The following is a 17,971-nucleotide window of genomic DNA, read 5'->3' as shown; positions in this document are numbered from 1 at the left end:
AATTGATAACTGCAAATTTTTACATGCTGCAGAAATTGATAATTGCATATTTTTACATGCTGCAGAAATTGATAACTGCAAATTTTTACATGCTGCAGAAATTGATAATTGCATATTTTTACATGCTGCAGAAATTGATAACTGCATATTTTTACATGCTGCAGAAATTGTTAATTGCAAATTTTTTATTGAGTCAAGGGCATCGACTCTGACAAAACTGAATTAATCCACACACGAAAAGACAGGTGCAAAACTTGATATGCTGATCAACATTTCTGTACAGTTTGTTGACTAGCTTAACCTTTTCCCTGATAAAAGCGTGTTTTGACGGCTTTTTGCCCCCCCCCCTTTTTGAGGCCTCAAACAGTGACACAATGCCCTATTTAGGCCCCAAACACTGTTTTTCATTTGAGAAATGTTGTTAAAAAAGTGACCACTTTTTCGGTGTCCCTCCCCCCATCAAAATAATACATCACGGGGTTGCCAGAAGGGGGCATGTCATCGCCAAGAAAATTTTGGACATGTGACAGGCTAAAAATGACCAGAGGTCCATCTTAAGGTGACGTGTAACCAACGCTCAAAAGCCTTTTACTCTAACTCATTGCATTGAGAAGTTGCAGCACTTTGAAATCGGCTTGATGGCAAAAAACAATGCAAAAAAGTATTTTTTCGCAATTTTGAGACTTCCTCCCATTGCCATGGTAACAGGAAATTTAAGATTGAGCATGATTGTTGTTACAGTGGTTATGGTTCAGTCAACACATGTGCCAAGTTTCATCAGTATTGAAGCATTTTTCATAGTTTTATAGCAGTTGGAACTTGTAACACGAGGCTTTTCAATGAAAACGGCCATTTTTACAATATGCTCATAGGGTAAAAGGTTAAGCACTTTTAGAGCTACATAAATTTTGACCATTTGATATGACACATAAGAATGCACACATGGACAACAGCAAATCTTAATGCCCCCACCTGTAAGAGTTCATTGTTGTGATATGTGTAACGCCCTATGACGAGGGTTTTCATGTAAATGGTAAAGTCCATCTGTATCATACCTGCCAGTTTAGATTCTTATTGGGCCACTGACTGAATTTTATCATGTAAGAAAACTTCATGCAGGCCCTATATAAGATTAATGAGAGTACATTTCACTCAACAAGCCAAATATTACTGTAAATTTAAGGGAGATAATTACACTAGCACTCACAGGTTGGCATGATCAAAATGCAAATCTACATCTCAAATGGTGAAAGTAATACAAACAACACAGCATAGTTAGGAATATTTATTTTTGTTTGTATTCATGCACAATTTTCCTAGTATTTAAGAGCTTGACATTTTCTCCTATAGAATATAACAAAATCAACATGATACACTGTAATAAGGTTATGCAAATACAAACATAGATTAATAATAACTAACAAAACACATGGCTATATTTTGATAAAAAATTTTGTTCTCGTAAATTGCTTCCAGTGATGTTGATCAGATCAAAGTATGTTGGCACCAACTAGTTAATGTTGAATCATATCTTAATGGGACTGTACACAGTTATATGTATCAAAAAATATATAAATTTTATATCAACATAAACATAATATTATATAGGAAACTAACATATTAAACAAGCATTGCTTTCCCCAAACAATTCGTCAAAATTTAAATACACTGGCTATGCAAAGAATTCCACTTGATTCAAATACCATTCAATACACATGTTATTACAATGCCTAGCTAGCTTTCAATTCTTTAAATAGTTTTTTTTATACCTAAAATGGAGTAATATTTCAACATAATCAAAGTGGCTTTATGAGGCATTATCATTAATATATATATAATATAATATTATATACATATATATATAAATAATATAGGAAGAACTTGAGATTTATAAATGTCCTATGTCCACACACTACAAAATTCATCCTAATGAAAGAAAACATACTTCTCCGATTAAAAATATATTTTTGGGTTAAAATTCACAAAACCAAAGACAGAAAACCAGTCTTGAAAGAATGGAGCCATTTCATTGGTCAACTTCAAACATGTGCTCGTCATTAACCAATCAATGAATGCAATTTCAGACTGGTTTACAATCTTTTCAGTTTTTGATTAAAATTTCAAGCCTTGATCTACTGTCCATTATGTAATAAGGCATCTATGGCTATAATTGTGAGATAATGAAAAGCAGAAACGAACGTGCTGATAAATGATTGGTCAATAAAAAACCATCAAACAATTAACAGATATGACTCTAAAAGAATGAGCAGCAATGAAGTAAGTGGATTTACACAGACTTACTATATAACAAAAGTCTCAATAAAAACCTTTTCTCAGCCTGAACACTTTCCAGTTTAATTAGATGAAAATACAAATTTATATAAACCTATCTTCCACATATACAGAAGCATTTAAACAAAACAAAAAAAATGAAAACTAATTTTTTTTACTTCCTTTTTTTCTCGACTTGCATAATTACAATATAATACTTTTCAATGAAATGATATGTAAAGATGGTAAAAAAATAAAAATCTTATTTCTTGTAATTTTTTTTGTTAAACTGACAGAAGTTTCTTTTTATGGTAAAGAATGGCGTCAATCCTTTAACAACTCTGAAGCTTTCACAAATACTTAAATACTTGTAATATCTTATCTAGAACAAATAAAAAAAAATACAAAGAAACCCTTCTGGAAGTAAAAATTGTAATATTTCCTTATGTAACCAATGGTTGGTAGTTTGGACCAAATCCTGACAGTCTACCAGATAATTTTAGTATCAGAAATCAATCATCTAGAAAGTTACAAACATTGGGTTTTTTTTATTGTTGTTTTTCAAACTACAAACTATTTTTTCCATTACGGTAGTTGTAACAAGCCAAATTTTAACATGTGATTACTTGCAAACAAAACTGAAAAAGTTAAAAGATGATCCTTCAACAGTAATTGTATTTTTAACTTTGTAACATCTGGAAAAAAATCTTTTAACACGAACAAAAAGTAACAGCTTAATTTTAAATATTTAATATTTACATTCATTTTTTTCTCAAAACCAGGAGAATTCTTTTTTTATTTAAGAATATAGAAAAAGTTCTACTGAAGGTGCATGACATACATATATATATGTATATGAATGTATAACATAGAAAATAATGTAATAATAACACTACAAAAATAATATTTGAAAAATCTAACAAAAATGTTTTATAAAATGTGCCCATTTTTTTCATTTCTTGTATAAAAAACAACAAAACAGTACAATTACTCCAGCTCCAAATATAATTATATACATTAACAGAATTAGTTAAGTAATTTTTGTTACTTAAATTACCTAGATTTACATATTACAGACTCGATTGTAACAATGTTGGAACCGTTTTCTTAATGTCTTTCAAGTCACTGATATCCGAAATTTGTACTTTTTTGAGGTACAATAACAAATGAAAGCTTTTTTCTCCTCAAAGAAATCCTTACGAGTAGAATTAATAAAATACATGTGCTATACAAACAAGGAAAAACTGTAAAATGATGAATATATCAAGGGTGGTTAATTTTTCATGGTTTACATTTAAGTGGTTACAATAGACAATTTCTTACACTCTCAAAAGTACGAAACTCCCAATTTTGCTAACAATACAAGAAATCAAAGACTTTGTACAAAATGAAGGGATATCTAGAACTGAAAGATATACATCTATTTTGCAAAAAGAAATTTCTTGTAGAAAATTATAACGTAAACCATGAAAATTTAATTACCCACGAAATTTTACATTTTACAGTAATTGCATAAAACTTAGCTAAATCACAGATCCTTTAAATTTCTTTCCGTATATAAAATTTAATATGATTACACGATAATCTATATAGGCCAAAATAAAACAGCACTTTTATAAGGACTGAGCATTTTTCTTAGTAAATTTTGACTACTCCAGTCATTATTCTGAAAACAAATAATATGTTGCCGATTACACGTTAATATATACTCTATGCAGTTTCCTCAAAATAAGAAACCATAGCAACATGGCACCTGGAGAGTAAATGATTTTAAATATTCCGAGTTCTATAAATAAAATATGTAAATAATTTCTGCTCATTTGTAGAATCATATAAATTTCAGTCCTTTGAAGCTTTGATCTAAATATATTTTATCAAAAGAGGAATATAAGAGTACTTTTTCTAAAAAAAAAATGTATAAAAAACAATGGCCGCCTTTTCTTGTTCAGCTATATATAGAGACAGTTACTTGTATACAAAAGAAAACAACAATATTTACACACATTATTATTCCTAGGCCAAGCATACTTTAACCTCCCAACGTTACACCACCCACTCCCCTACCCTCTTATAGTAAGCCTTATTGTAAGAAATGAGATGGAAATAAAGAATTAAGACATTTATCCAATTTCTTCTCTAAAATTCCAACTTCCCTAAGTTTATAAATACATTAAATATACAATCCCTGTTACAGTTCTTTCTAGTTTTAAACATTTTGTGACATCTGGAACATTGCCAAAACAAAACAAAAATCTAAAAATAGTTTGTTTTTCTAAAAATAGCATCAAATCAAAATAATTTGCACTTAGCACCAAAGTAAAATTATAAGGCCAATTTATATACAATGTACATATAACAAGCAAAGTATTTGTTCATTAACAAATTAGACAGCTTTAGAAATGATTACACAAATACCATGAAAAACTTTTTAATCATTGTTCAGGTTTACTTATTGCCTCAATTCCAGGATATTAATGTGTCGTCTGCACTTTACATGTTTTAATAATGAATGATGATGTAAAAGCTTCACAAGGTACAAACAAAATAAATTTTTTGGCTATTTTATTTCAGCAGATACTGGGTTACCGTCCCTGACAGTCTCAAATGCCCATCACTTTTTCAATAACATGGTTTCCAATCTTATCCATTTTATAACTTTTTCATTTTTCTCTCATATTATTATTATCATTAAGAGGGCTTTAAGAAAAACAAGAGGGCCATGATGGCCCTGAGGTCGCTCACCTGTATATAGGCCCCCCCCCCCCCCCCCAAACGTTGCAGGGCCAATTTAACCAAAGGGCTTTTATTTGCAAAAACTTGGTAGACACCCATAAGAAGATGTTTCATGCTTAACATCTAAGCTCTAGCTCATTGGGCTATTTAAAAAAGATTTTTTTTTAAGTTTTTACTATACACATATAGTTAAAAACAATGACACCCCTGGGGCCGGGCCAGTTATGACCCCAGGGTTTTTTTTGAACAAACTTTGTAGACACTTACTAGAATATGTCTCATGCTTAATATCTAAACTCTAGCTATTTGGGTTTTTTTCAAAGAAGATTTTAAGTTTTTGCTATACACATATAAGGAAAATCAATGACCCCGGGGCGGGGCCAATTTTGACCCCAGGTCTTTTATTTGAACAAACTTTGTAGACACTCACTAAAAGATGTTTCATGCTTAATATCTTAACTCTAGCTATTTGGGTTTTTTCAAAAAAGTTTTTTTAAGTTTTTGCTATACACATATAAGGAAAAACAATGACCCCCGGGGTGGGGCCAATTTTGACCCCAGGGCTTTTATTTGAACAAACTTGGTAGACACCTATCAGAACATGTTTGATGCTAAATATCTTAACCATAGCTCTTTGAGTTCTTTAAAAGAAGATTTTTTAAGTTTTTACTATATGCATATATAGGGAAAATCAATGACCCCCCGGGGCGGGGTCAATTTTGACCCAAGGGCTTTTATTTGAACAAACTTGGTAGACACTTATTAGAACATGTTTAATACTAAATATCTTAGCTCTAACTCTTTTGGTTCTTTAAAAGAAGATTTTTTAAGTTTTTACTATATGCATATAGGGAAAATCAATGACCCCCTGGGGCAGGGCCAATTTTGACCCCAGGGCTTTTCTTTGAACAAACTTGGTAGACACCTATTAGAACATGTTTGATGCTCAATATCTTAGCCATAGCTCTTTGAGTTCTTTAAAAGAAGATTTTTTAAGTTTTTACTATATGCATATAGGGAAAATCAATGACCCCCCGGGGCGGGGCCAATTTTGACACCAGGGCTTTTATTTGAACAAACTTGGTAGACACTCACTAGAAAATGTTTCATGCCAAATATCTAAGATCTAGCTCTTATGGTTTTTTTAAAGAAGATATTTAAAGTTTTTTCTTTCGGTTGCCATGGCAACCAGAGTTCTGCATGGAATTAAATTCTTTGAACAATTTTTAAAGGTGACCACCAAAGGAACATTCCTGTGAAGTTTGGATGAAATTGGCCTTGTGGTTTATGAGGAGATGTCATTTAAAGTAAAAGTTTACGGAGAACGGACGACGGACGGACGACGGACGAAAAGCGATCACAAAAGCTCACCCTGTCACTTTGTGAACAAGCAACATAGAATTCTATAATATATAAAATCTTTATTGGCCCCAATCATAATGCAAAGACTTATCACTTCTTCAACACACTGGTCCCATCAACGTATAAACATTGTTAACAGTAAAAATTAGTGATATATATATAATATATATAATATATAATTACTATGAAATGTTTGCATGACAAATGGTCCATCAAGGAAATGGAGTAGCGTTTCTCGATGAAAAAAATTTCCGAGAACGCTAGCGGCTTTTTCTAAACACCTTTATGCTTTCCATAACAATCGTTCTCATAACAAAAATTATGTTTGTTTTATATCAGTATGGTTCCATACTCCATCAAGATTCAAAAGAATTTCTTTAACGATAGAAATGACGATGACTGAACAGGTTTTTTTAATCTTCTTGCGCTTGCTGAGCTTTCTTCCAATCAACGGTCATGAGGCACGCGAATATTGTCATCACCATTTTAGGCTTCACCTCTACAATATCTTCCGGCAAGGCGTAAATTCGTGCACCAACTTTTCTACCCATTGATATGGCATATTTAGCATTTGACATTTTGTCCTGAAAAACAAAAGTAATAAAAAAGTTGAAAAATCTGTTTGTTCTTTGTTGTTTTCATCAGCAAAATGTAGTTCTACTCAAAATATAATCAGTAGATAATTTGTAGTGAATGCCATGAATAATTATTGATCTTTTGTTTTTAGCCATCATTTCTTTCTGTCACATCAACACAATGTTAAAGATATAATGTTATAGAGCACTCTCCAGCTTCAGTGTTGGAAAAGGACCTCAGGTGCACCTGTGTTAATTTTTTCAGGGACCTGAATTACAACAGAGTAGAACCACCAACCTTCTGTAAGCTAGCTGAATAGATTCCTCACAAGTACCTCAATAACTTGGCCTCAGGACGCCCTAAAAAGTGTCATATACTCTAAACTCATTTTTAATTTGATCTATGATTTATAAAACTTTCTTACCGCCTCATTATCTCCTTCCTTGACAACGTCCCAGTTGACCTTTTTAGGTGCAATACAATCTATCAAATGTAGAATGGTCACTCCATCAGACAGTGTAGGATCCTGGAAACTGGAAATCTGGCATTTTTTACCTCCTTCTGTCAGCTGTAATAAATTTTTTCCATTGAATCAATCTACATATTTATAAGCAATGGATGATAAAATTCTATCTACTGAAGAACAGTGTAACTCGTATGGTTCAGGCCTCAGTAGAACAATACCATCCTCCCAGCAAAACATATTCAACTCTACCCAAAGTAAGACTTTGCAACAAACAAAATCATAATTTTTCAAAGGGTATATAGCTCTGTGGAGGTTGTACTAACACACCCTGACTGCTTAGCTAAATAGGCAAAGTCTTGACAGACCTAAGATTTTTAAACTTTCGAGGCCAGGGTACAAGTTTTTCAAAGACAATATATTTGACGACACAAATACAGCATCTGTTTCAATCATTAACTTGTTTTGAAAATTTACCACTTCAGATTTTAGAAAATCCTATTTTCCATCAAGGCTAAGTTGAAGTAAGGAAACATGGTAAGTCTTTTACACAAATCTGGCACTGTAAAATGTGACATAAGGCAGCAATTACAAGCTTATAATAAAGTTAACTCACTCTCTTGTTTGCCCAACCAGTGATTGCCTTATCATCAATAGGTTTACCATCTTCAGACATCGCTTTGAGCACAGATAAAGTGTACGCTCTCATTAATTGCCACACAAGACCGAGAGTGAGCGTCGGGTTGCCGTCATACAAATCTGCACCTCCAATGCCGGGTAGGGAGAATTTCACCTCCTTTCCTAGATCAACAGCATAGTTGCAGTTGGCTGGAAAAAAAAACAACATAAAAATAACCAAATAAGACTTATTGTACTTTAATATTGACGAGTGACATTTGACCGAAATCTTGTTGCAACCTTTATACACATTATTTAAATTCCGACTCCATCAAAGATAAAACATATCAGGCATCAAATCTACACAAATATTTATTTGACAACAATTATGATTGGAATCAACATCACTCAGACACTGAAAGTAGAATCACATGGCGATTTCCAGTTTTACAGGCGGAAGAACACATTGGTGCCCCTTTGTCCACTTATGGGAACTTGTGTAGAACCTGTCATTTATCCATTATATTACTGGATGACTGTTTCACATGAAAAAAGCAAAATTCTTCGGAAGGATTCAAACAAACCGCAGAGTGAGGTAGGTGATTAAATGTTCTCAAGCATCAACACTTTGCACTCAAGACCCGAACACTTTCAAAATTTAAACTGGAGTCAATAATCATGAAAACAAGGCTGGCTTAGTTTTCATAAATAATATATAAACCAGTTCCAACTGAACAACTTTTAACTTCACTGATAGCAATTTCTCTCAACTTACCGATCATTTCGAATTTGGCCCCAAGTTTCTTAAATGTTTTAATGACCTTTTTCCAGTCAACACATCCTTTCTTGATGATGTCGTAAAGTTGGAAGTAGATTAGGCCGTTCTGAAGATCACTGTATAATCGGTTAACATGTGGATTAACACCCATACTGTTCATCCAGTTGCGATATGCTGAAATAAACAAAAACACAAAACATCTGAAATAGTAGTCAGTTAAAAAGATGTATGAAGAAATGGACCAATGACCACACTGACCTCAAGACAATGATGTCCAAGTAAAGTTACCTACATGCTTGAATTCTAAGATATTGGTCAACTTCTGAAGGCAATGTACAGAGAAACATTTAAGAAGCATAGTGTAGGTACTGCAGCTGTATTCTGTGTCAAAATAATTATATTACTACGACTTTAACACATTTTTGGTCATATCTAGACAGGTCAGTTCATCTAACTGGCTTCCCTGAATAACTCACCAGTAATTACTAATTTCTCTGAATGTGGCCCACTACTAATCCCACATCATTACTGAATCAACGGTGAGTGACAAATGACCATTACTTTTATTCAATTCAATTTCCGAGATTAATCGACATGGAGAAATTTCGCCTCGCTAAAGAATGGGAACCAGTGACACCTCAATTACAAACCCATGCTCTCCCTATTGAGCTACATTAGTTAAGATTTATCACATACCCATGCTGATTTTGCAACTAACAAGAGTTGTCGGTAGGACAGCACGCTCGACTATTCTAAGTGCTTGATAGTAAAAGAGCCTTGATAATTTTAAATTTTTTAAGTTCACAAAAGGGCTATTTTTTTTTTTATAAATTCATGTTATAGGCCTTAGAGAGAGTCAAATTATACAGAATTGGCTTGACTATTCGGAAGGTAATGTCGCAAAGGTTTTTTATTGAGTATAATAATACTAATTACCTATGAATACATAAATTTGACAGAAAAGGTACAAAATAAAGGTTCAATAAATTCAGTATTGAACCTACATTCATTCAATATCCTCTATAAGTAAAACAATCATACTTTTCTCTTCTCTAGTTTCTTCAATGATTTCAATGTCCATGTCATCAGGCTTCTCAAGAGCAGGATATGTGTTGAACAGATTGGCTACAAAAGCTAAGTTGAGTTTCGCGTTACCCCTGACAACGTCTTTGCTCGTAATAAAGGCTCGACATTTGATTTTGTCAGCTTCCTTCAACATACTCTCAGCTCTCATCTCATTGTCAACTTCCTGCAGCAGCAGAATATAACAATATAATATTACAATTTGAGCTGCGTCACAACAAAACCAACATAGTGGGTTTGCGAACAGCATGGATCCAGACCAGCCTGTGCCTCCGCACAGTCTGAACAGGATCCATGCTGTTCGCTATCAGTTTCTCTACTTGTAAAAGGGTTTGTAAGCGAACAGCATGGATCCTGATCAGACTGCGTGGATGTGCAGGCTGGTCTGGATCCATGCTGGTCGCAAACGCCTTATGTTGGTTTTGTCATGACGCGGCTTATTTGTTTTATTTTACTAGATACATTTTATTACCATTTTTACAGAGCATTTTAAAGCACTCTCTCTCTCAAAAAAAAATTATAATTAAATTTACATTTCTTTTATAAATCAAAAATTAAGATATTTTTTTTTGCAATGGTAACTGATCAGCAATGCACAAGGAAGTCTAATCTTTATTAACTAGCATTCCAAATAAACACACCCTCTCTCTCCCAACTACCACACATGTCACTATTTTACGTTATTCAGAAGAAACAAACATATTAACTTAATATAACCATTGCTCATTAAAAATTTCCTCAGGCAATATCCTCTAAATATTTCTACCTATATAACTTTGACACTGAGCCTAACATACATTTCTCAATATTTATATCAGTCCATCTTTTGGAAACAAATAATAAATAGGAGAAAACAACTTACCGAAAGTGGATCTAAATTAACTCCAAATTCTTTGGGAGAAATCTGGTTCAACAAGTATGTGTAGGCTTCAGAATCCTGAAGAATAAAAATTTGGCATAAATATCATATATAATACTGCACATTTGAAACGCCACTTTTCATTGAGAAGTTGTGATGTTTATATAGTTATACACACCTGCTGTCAATTTATGAAGAAATCACACTTATTATATACAAAAAGTAAGTTTGCTTATATATCATAAGTATTATAAATTCGTTATAAAGATTCCTGACAGGTTATATGGCCGTATATAAATGGTCAATTGCAATATAATCCTCACCTAGAGGTTCGGGTTATACATGCAAATAGCCGTTCATATTCTAAATGCTATGAAGTGACTTTCTGACTTCTCTGGTAGGGAAAATCAGGACATTATTCTAGCATTTATCCTGCTGGAGTAACTTTTGTCACTGGTATAGAGCACTTCAGTACAGTCTGACCAAACTCTATACTGTTGACAGACTAGCTGTGAATTTATCATCTTGAAAATTGACAGTTCCAAAAAATGGAAATTCAGTAAATTAAAGGTAGGCACTTGGAACTTGGATGGAGCCATCAGTCTTTCACTACCACAGGTTATCATTAACTGGATAGCTTTACTTACATGTAAGAATTCAAGGGATATGTAAGGGATAAACTCAAATGTATGTTACAAGTATTACAAGTTTAATGAACAAATGTAGAAAGTATATAATATTTACGACATTAAGTCAATTATCAAAACAAGCCTTGAAAGTTGTAAAGTTTGGAAAACTTAATTATTTAACTTATTGTTTTGAAAAAGAATTCAACCAAATAAAACAAAACAGTATCACACTCTGAATAAAATAATCTTGAATAGAAAAATTAACAAAAACATTCATTCCACATCCTTTCTTCACATGACAATAAAAACAGTCGTAAGGAGTGGGTAAAAATAATTCTAAGTAGAAAAATGGGAAGACACATGAGATGGGACAGACACAAGAAAAATAGGGGGAAAGAAGCAAACATAAGACAATTGAGAAAAGGGACAAACATAAAGAAAAAACAGAAAAGGGGCACAAGACAGACACAAGGAAAATTGGGGAAACACAAAGAAAATAGGAAATTGGGCGAAATACATGGAAAATAGGGAAAAGGGGAAAACAGAAAGAAAATAAAGAAATGGAGCAGACACAAGGAAAATAAAGAAAATGCATCCACAAAATAGGGAAAAGGGACAAATGTAAACAAAATAGGGAAAAGGGACAAATGTAAACAACATAGGGAAAAGGGACAAATGTAAACAAAATAGGGAAAAGGAGTAAACACAAGGGTATGTTGCGAATTTCTCCTCGTACTGCAGTTTTTACTTAGAGCCAATCACAAAAATCTTGCTTTATTCTTTTTAAAAGGGGAAGTAACCATTGAGAGTACTATGACTTTAGAACTTTATATTATTCCAGCTCGTCAAAACTAAATATCACAGTGTGAAGGGAAACTGTCAAATTGTCAAGGTAAATATCACAGTGGAAAGGAAGGTAATAAATACCACAAAATTAGGTAGAAAATTTATTTGTTGACAATTGGGAAAAGTTAACCTTGGGAAAATCGAAAAATAAAAAACAAACATCCACAGACAATTCAACACAGAACAGAACGATTACACAAAATAATAACTTACACAATCCTTACAAATAATTCATTGATCAAACAAAGCTTTTGTTTAAAGTTTTTTCAAAATAAATTTCAAAATCAAATATAAATTCACAAGCACACAAATCCCAAAAATTTTAATACAAACAAAATATCCATAAAATATATTATGCTCCTATCAAAAATAAGTTTCTGGTAATAAATAACAAACATAATAGGACAAAATTTCCGAAACCTTGTAAACACTAGGTCATTTAGTAATACTGACGGAAGATATTAAACCAAAGAGAGGCAAACACACAGGAAAAAAATTTCATTCTTTTACATGTCTGTGCATATCTAACACTATTAAAATACAAGAACTAAATAAAACTAAATCAATTAAGTAAGCAGTATGATTCTACAAAATTTGGTTAGTGAGAGTAGATTTTAGTCTTTATTTTAGTAATTTCAAAGAAACAACAAGTTATTAATCTTTGCCATCTTTATACTGACGAGGCTCTATATTGTTGCTAGATTACAAAAACTTTAAATTTTCATTCTAATATCCTCAGAAGTTCTAAAAATAGATACTGGGCAAGTCTATTTTTAGAAATTTATCAGGTCAAGGGTTAAATCATTTTAAATTTTCAGTTTGATATCCTCATAAGTTCTAAAAATAGACACTGGGCAAGTCTATTTTAAGAAATTCATCAGGTCAGAGGTTAAATCATTTTAAATTTTCAGTTTGATATCCTCAAAGGTTCTAAAAATAGACACTGGGGCAAGTCTATTTTAAGAAATTCACCAGGTCAAAGGTTAAATCAACTCACCTTAATATCACCACTGAAGTTGCTGATTTGTCTGTTGCAGCCAGCATTGGCAAGATGGTAGTTCACCCAGCGTATCAGGATTTCTTCTGGTGAAAGTTTAAGCAGATCATCAATAGTTTCGTCATCCCTCAGCAATAAAACCAGGCCTGGGTGGTTTTGCAAGTTTATTTCACTAAGCAGACCAATCTGAAAGACGTCATGAGATATAAATATAAATTACATGAAAAATCTGCATGCCACAGCCGGGACTCAAACCGCAGGTCTCTGGATTGCCGGTCCAGTATGCTAACCACTACACTACAGCACTCTTTGGGACTGTCTTGTATGCTAACAACTTCACCACAGCGACTGTTGTGAATTTTCTGTACTAAATGGCCCCGATATATTAAAGGTATTTTCAACTTGTAAATTGTAACATCCTTATTTGAGCCGTGCCATGACAAAACCAACATAATGGGTTTGCGACCAGCATGGATCCAGACCAGCCTGCCCATCCACGCAGTATGATCAGGATCCATGCTGTTCGCTAACCAACCCTATTACAAGTAAAGAAATTGATAGCGAACAGCATGGATCCTTATCAGACTACGCGGATGTGCAGGCTGATCTGGATCCATGCTGGTCGCAAACGCACTATGTTAGTTTTGTCCTGACGCGACTCATTTCTATTACCAGAGCAGCAAGCTATTTATAGCCACATATACAAATGAAGCTGGCTGAATCAAAGTTTTCTGATTATAAAATATTCTTATGGCAACACTTTTATTATATTGTATATATCAATATCCATTTCATTCAAAATACCATGAAACCCCTAATAAATTTATGATAACAAATATAAATGTTGAACAAAAAGAAAAAAACTTCTGCAAAAAACATTTTTAAGGAAGCCTAAAATCTTGACAAGGCTTTCAACTGTGTAACAATGATTTTTATTGTTTAATCAAATTTAATTTAAAAACTGAAAGAGAGATATTTAGGAACTCTGCAAATGAAGTTTTTCCCTGTACAGATAAACATTTTACAGTAGTAAATACAGTATATTGATAATAAGCCTAAGGTGTTGATCACTCTATTTTGAATGGAGGTGCACTATAAAACTAAAACTGAAATAGTTTGTCTGTATCCCAGAATTGGATGGGAAAAACCCACCATTCGCTGTGTTCCCGATAAAATCTATTGAATTTAACTGTTTCAAAACTCACTTATATCAACATAATCAAAAAGATAATCTTACGATGACAAAAAAAATGAGGTTTCTTACCCTAATAATTTGCCATAAAAGACCAAGCACCAAATGTGGTTTTCCCTCTTCCAAATCGGAATGCCCAATATTTACTACGTTACATCCAATAGACTGAGCGGAATTAAGGGCAAGGTTATGGTTTTCAGTTCTCGTATATACATTCAATTTTTGCTTATTGATTGTTCTTTCGTCTATAGTGTCAGGCACTGATTTGTTGATTAATTTGCTGAAAACAAAACATTCCGCAACATTAATAGTTTTACAAACTTAAAATCTCGGCACCAAACGACAACAGTGAAACAAATAAATTGTTGTTTTAATTCACCCATGGGGTCGATATGACACTCAATTATATTATTTGAATAGCAATTATATTAATGGATGTTAATTTGTTTTATTAAGAGAAAGTTTTAAAAAAGGGACATTACTCTGAGGATTATGAAAATCTATTTATAGCCTCAGATAGCCAAGATATTAACAAAAATGTGTTAAAATTGACGTAAAAAAACAACAGATAAACAAAAATATTTCAGCGAATAATCTGTAGATTTAATGCTATCAAAACTTGTTATCTTCTATTTATAGTAACAAACAATTAGTGGATTCTTACCATAGAAGAATACCATCCTTCACTCGAGTAAACAAATCATCAGAATCTGGATTTATTGGTAAAAGATTCTTACAGTCTTCATCATCCTCCAAATTTCTGAAATTAGAAAAAAAAAATTATTTTTTCACCAAATTTTGACCTTGACCTCTAATACGTATAAAGCCTTTTTTATGTGTCTTTGAAAATGTGTGTGTATTAAATATTTGTTTAGAAAATTTTTACTTTTTTTAAACGCACATTATGCCTCAGAAATAATAAATTTTTACTTCTTTAGAAATGGCTGAACCGAATTTTACAATGTTAAACTAATAGTATAAAGAGCATATTGGATGCTTGTCAATGGTAGAAATTAGCACCAAATGTTTATTAATTGTCAGTGAAGTAGCAAAATGTAAACAAAGTAGTATTTTGACTTCCATACAAACATGTTAACTCACTATAACTGTTCTTATTGCCAAGAAGCAATGGAAGAAATAGAATGCTCAGGTAATTAACTAAAGAGTAACTTTTTGGTAACTATAAAAGTGCACCAAAATAAAAAGTTATTGAAAATAAATTAAAAGCATTTCTGGGGCAAAATGGGCCTTTAATTCAGACCGAAAAGTTATGTAACAAGGGATTCCTTGTTTCTGCGCCAGTATAATACTCCACTAATTGTCAACACCTGTTTAGAGCAATTGCATTAACAAAGAATCAACAAAAAACCTTTAACTTGCTGAATTTCTTAAATGGACTTGTCCAGCTTCCATTTATGGAATGGTCTATAATCAATTTTGGGGATGTCAAGATGAAACTTTGAGAGTTCGTCCTTCAAAAGTACGAACCCTGGTCAGACTGCACTATCCTAGCTGTATACTGGTGGCAAAGGATCAGCACTTTTAATCAAGCAGGTTAAGTATAAGTTAGGTATTTGGTACAAAACTTTAATGCGTCTGCTTCTGGTAAGATAGGTCTTCTGCTTGATTTTGATTGGTGAAATATAACAGTTGTGGAGAAGTTGATAATATTTGGTGAGTAATCTATGGAACAACCATTGAAATGTGACCAAAAATGTGTTCAACTTAAAAATCAAACAAACAAAATTAAAATGGGCCTCAATGTGATTTGACCTATTTTCTCACCTGTTTATCCAATCAGCAAAGGCGTATCTTTCGGAATCTTTAACAGAATGTGTAATACCGTCTGAACTACCAACTGTTTGTTTAATGTCTGTTCTCGACGATATAGACTTTTTAAATACATGGCCGAAATCCTGATCTTTTTTTAATTTTATGTATAGCTGAAATAGAGAAAATATACCTGTATAATTATAGAGCACAAAACTCATGAGCATGAGCATTGCAAACAAAATGATAGGGAAGACTGTGACCTAACATCATTCTTCAAAAGCCATTATAAATAAACAAGGTAAATAAAAATAATCTGGCTCAGTGAGTCAGGCAGGCCATGATATTAATTACTTGTATTAAAATTTGTGACCAGTCCTTAATTGTGGCAATCTGATCCGAGTGGTTAATGCATGGGACAAGTGATCTAAGGATCAATAGCAGGGTGGGTTCAAACCAAGTCACCGACCAAAGAATTATTTCCTTAAGCAAGAAACTTTACTCATATTGCCCAGCACTCGTTAGTTTAAGGAACAGACTTAAGAATGTGTCTAGAAGCTTTATATAGCTTCCTACACTACCTGAACTAAAATAAATTTTATAAAATAACTTTACATTTTAATAAAACAGGTTTAACTGTAAATGATCAAAACATTCCTTACAGATTTAAATTCTTCCATATCAAGTTTCCCATCTCTATTTGCATCGCTAGAGGCATAGTCTTCTTGCAGTTTCCGCACTTTGTACATGGGCATTTTAAGTCCTACAAGGTCCAACGCTGTACCCAACTCATCCAAATCAAGTGATCCATCCCCATTGGCATCCAACTGTAATATACAATAGATACAAAATTGATATTTCGTGTCAATAATATTATGATGCATTCCATCATAAGTACATTTTGTGAAAATCTGTCCATTGGCTTCATATGAAAAGAAAGCGTTCAAAATTTGTTTCTCCTGTTAGTTGCCGTTGACCATGAACAGGTCTAAGACTAAGAAAAAATATACATGTATGTTAATATACTAAAAAGTGTCATCAAAGACTTCAATACCACAGTACCGTATATAAACAATAAAACAAGCCTACTTCCTGTTATTGCAAGAAAGGTACAGGTTAAAATATATAGGCTCCTAGAAAGGTACAGTGATCAGATGTAGAGTGTGCTTGTAATCTCAAGACAAGGTTCACATTCAATTATATATGCTGTATTGTACATGATTTGTTTATCAGTACTGTAATCATACTAAGTTTGACAAAGATCTATGCAATGACTCTAAAGAAGACGTTGACCAGCATTTCTATTTTAAGTTCCATTTTACCCATTGAACTATAATATAATCTAAGAGAAGACTAATCTACACTGAAACATTCCATTTAGTTTGGTGAAAATCTGTGCAATATTCTGACATGAAAGTGTTCCAAATTGTTTCTATTTTTAGCAGAGTTACTGACTACCAATATAAATGGGTATATAGTTGATAATAGATATTTCATCAATCCTTACATCATTTCATTTTATCAATCACTATTGATACTTTATCAATCAAGTCGACCAATTTTGCTGATTTCTGTATGTAATATCATTTGTGTCTTTTGTAAGGTCACAGTAATTTATTTGATCATTATTATATATGAAAATCAGAAAAATTGGAGCAATTTTCTTTAGATTACTAGATTACATTGAATGAATTGCTTCAATACAGGGGACTTTTTATGTAGGGCTGTCTTTTTTTGAAACTTGATATATAAAATGAAGGTAAACATGGATAGAAGGAGAAGTTTACAATGGGA

General features: G+C 32.7%; 1 protein-coding gene across 1 annotated transcript in view; it reads right to left on the bottom strand.

Moving 5' to 3' along the window:
- Window positions 1-1,272: 1,272 nt before the first annotated feature.
- Window positions 1,273-17,971, bottom strand: part of LOC132722177 (plastin-3-like) — a 33,998-nt gene continuing 17,299 nt past the window's right edge. Inside the window, exons 2-12 of the mRNA XM_060706625.1 lie at window positions 16,840-17,004; window positions 16,193-16,350; window positions 15,072-15,167; window positions 14,480-14,687; window positions 13,216-13,401; window positions 10,747-10,821; window positions 9,843-10,050; window positions 8,799-8,975; window positions 8,022-8,233; window positions 7,367-7,510; window positions 1,273-6,950 (exon numbers count right to left, since the gene is read on the bottom strand). Of these exons, the coding sequence (XP_060562608.1) occupies window positions 6,780-6,950; window positions 7,367-7,510; window positions 8,022-8,233; window positions 8,799-8,975; window positions 9,843-10,050; window positions 10,747-10,821; window positions 13,216-13,401; window positions 14,480-14,687; window positions 15,072-15,167; window positions 16,193-16,350; window positions 16,840-17,004 (1,800 nt within the window). The 3' untranslated portion in view covers window positions 1,273-6,779. The remainder of the gene's footprint in view (window positions 6,951-7,366; window positions 7,511-8,021; window positions 8,234-8,798; window positions 8,976-9,842; window positions 10,051-10,746; window positions 10,822-13,215; window positions 13,402-14,479; window positions 14,688-15,071; window positions 15,168-16,192; window positions 16,351-16,839; window positions 17,005-17,971) is intronic.

Source organism: Ruditapes philippinarum, unplaced genomic scaffold, assembly GCF_026571515.1.
Source record: "Ruditapes philippinarum isolate M1 unplaced genomic scaffold, ASM2657151v2 ctg1955_1_1_1_1, whole genome shotgun sequence".
In the NCBI taxonomy this organism is placed as follows: Eukaryota; Metazoa; Mollusca; class Bivalvia; order Venerida; family Veneridae; genus Ruditapes; species Ruditapes philippinarum.
The sequence above is the reverse complement of the archived record's forward strand: the minus strand, read 5'-3'. Positions and strand labels throughout refer to the sequence as shown.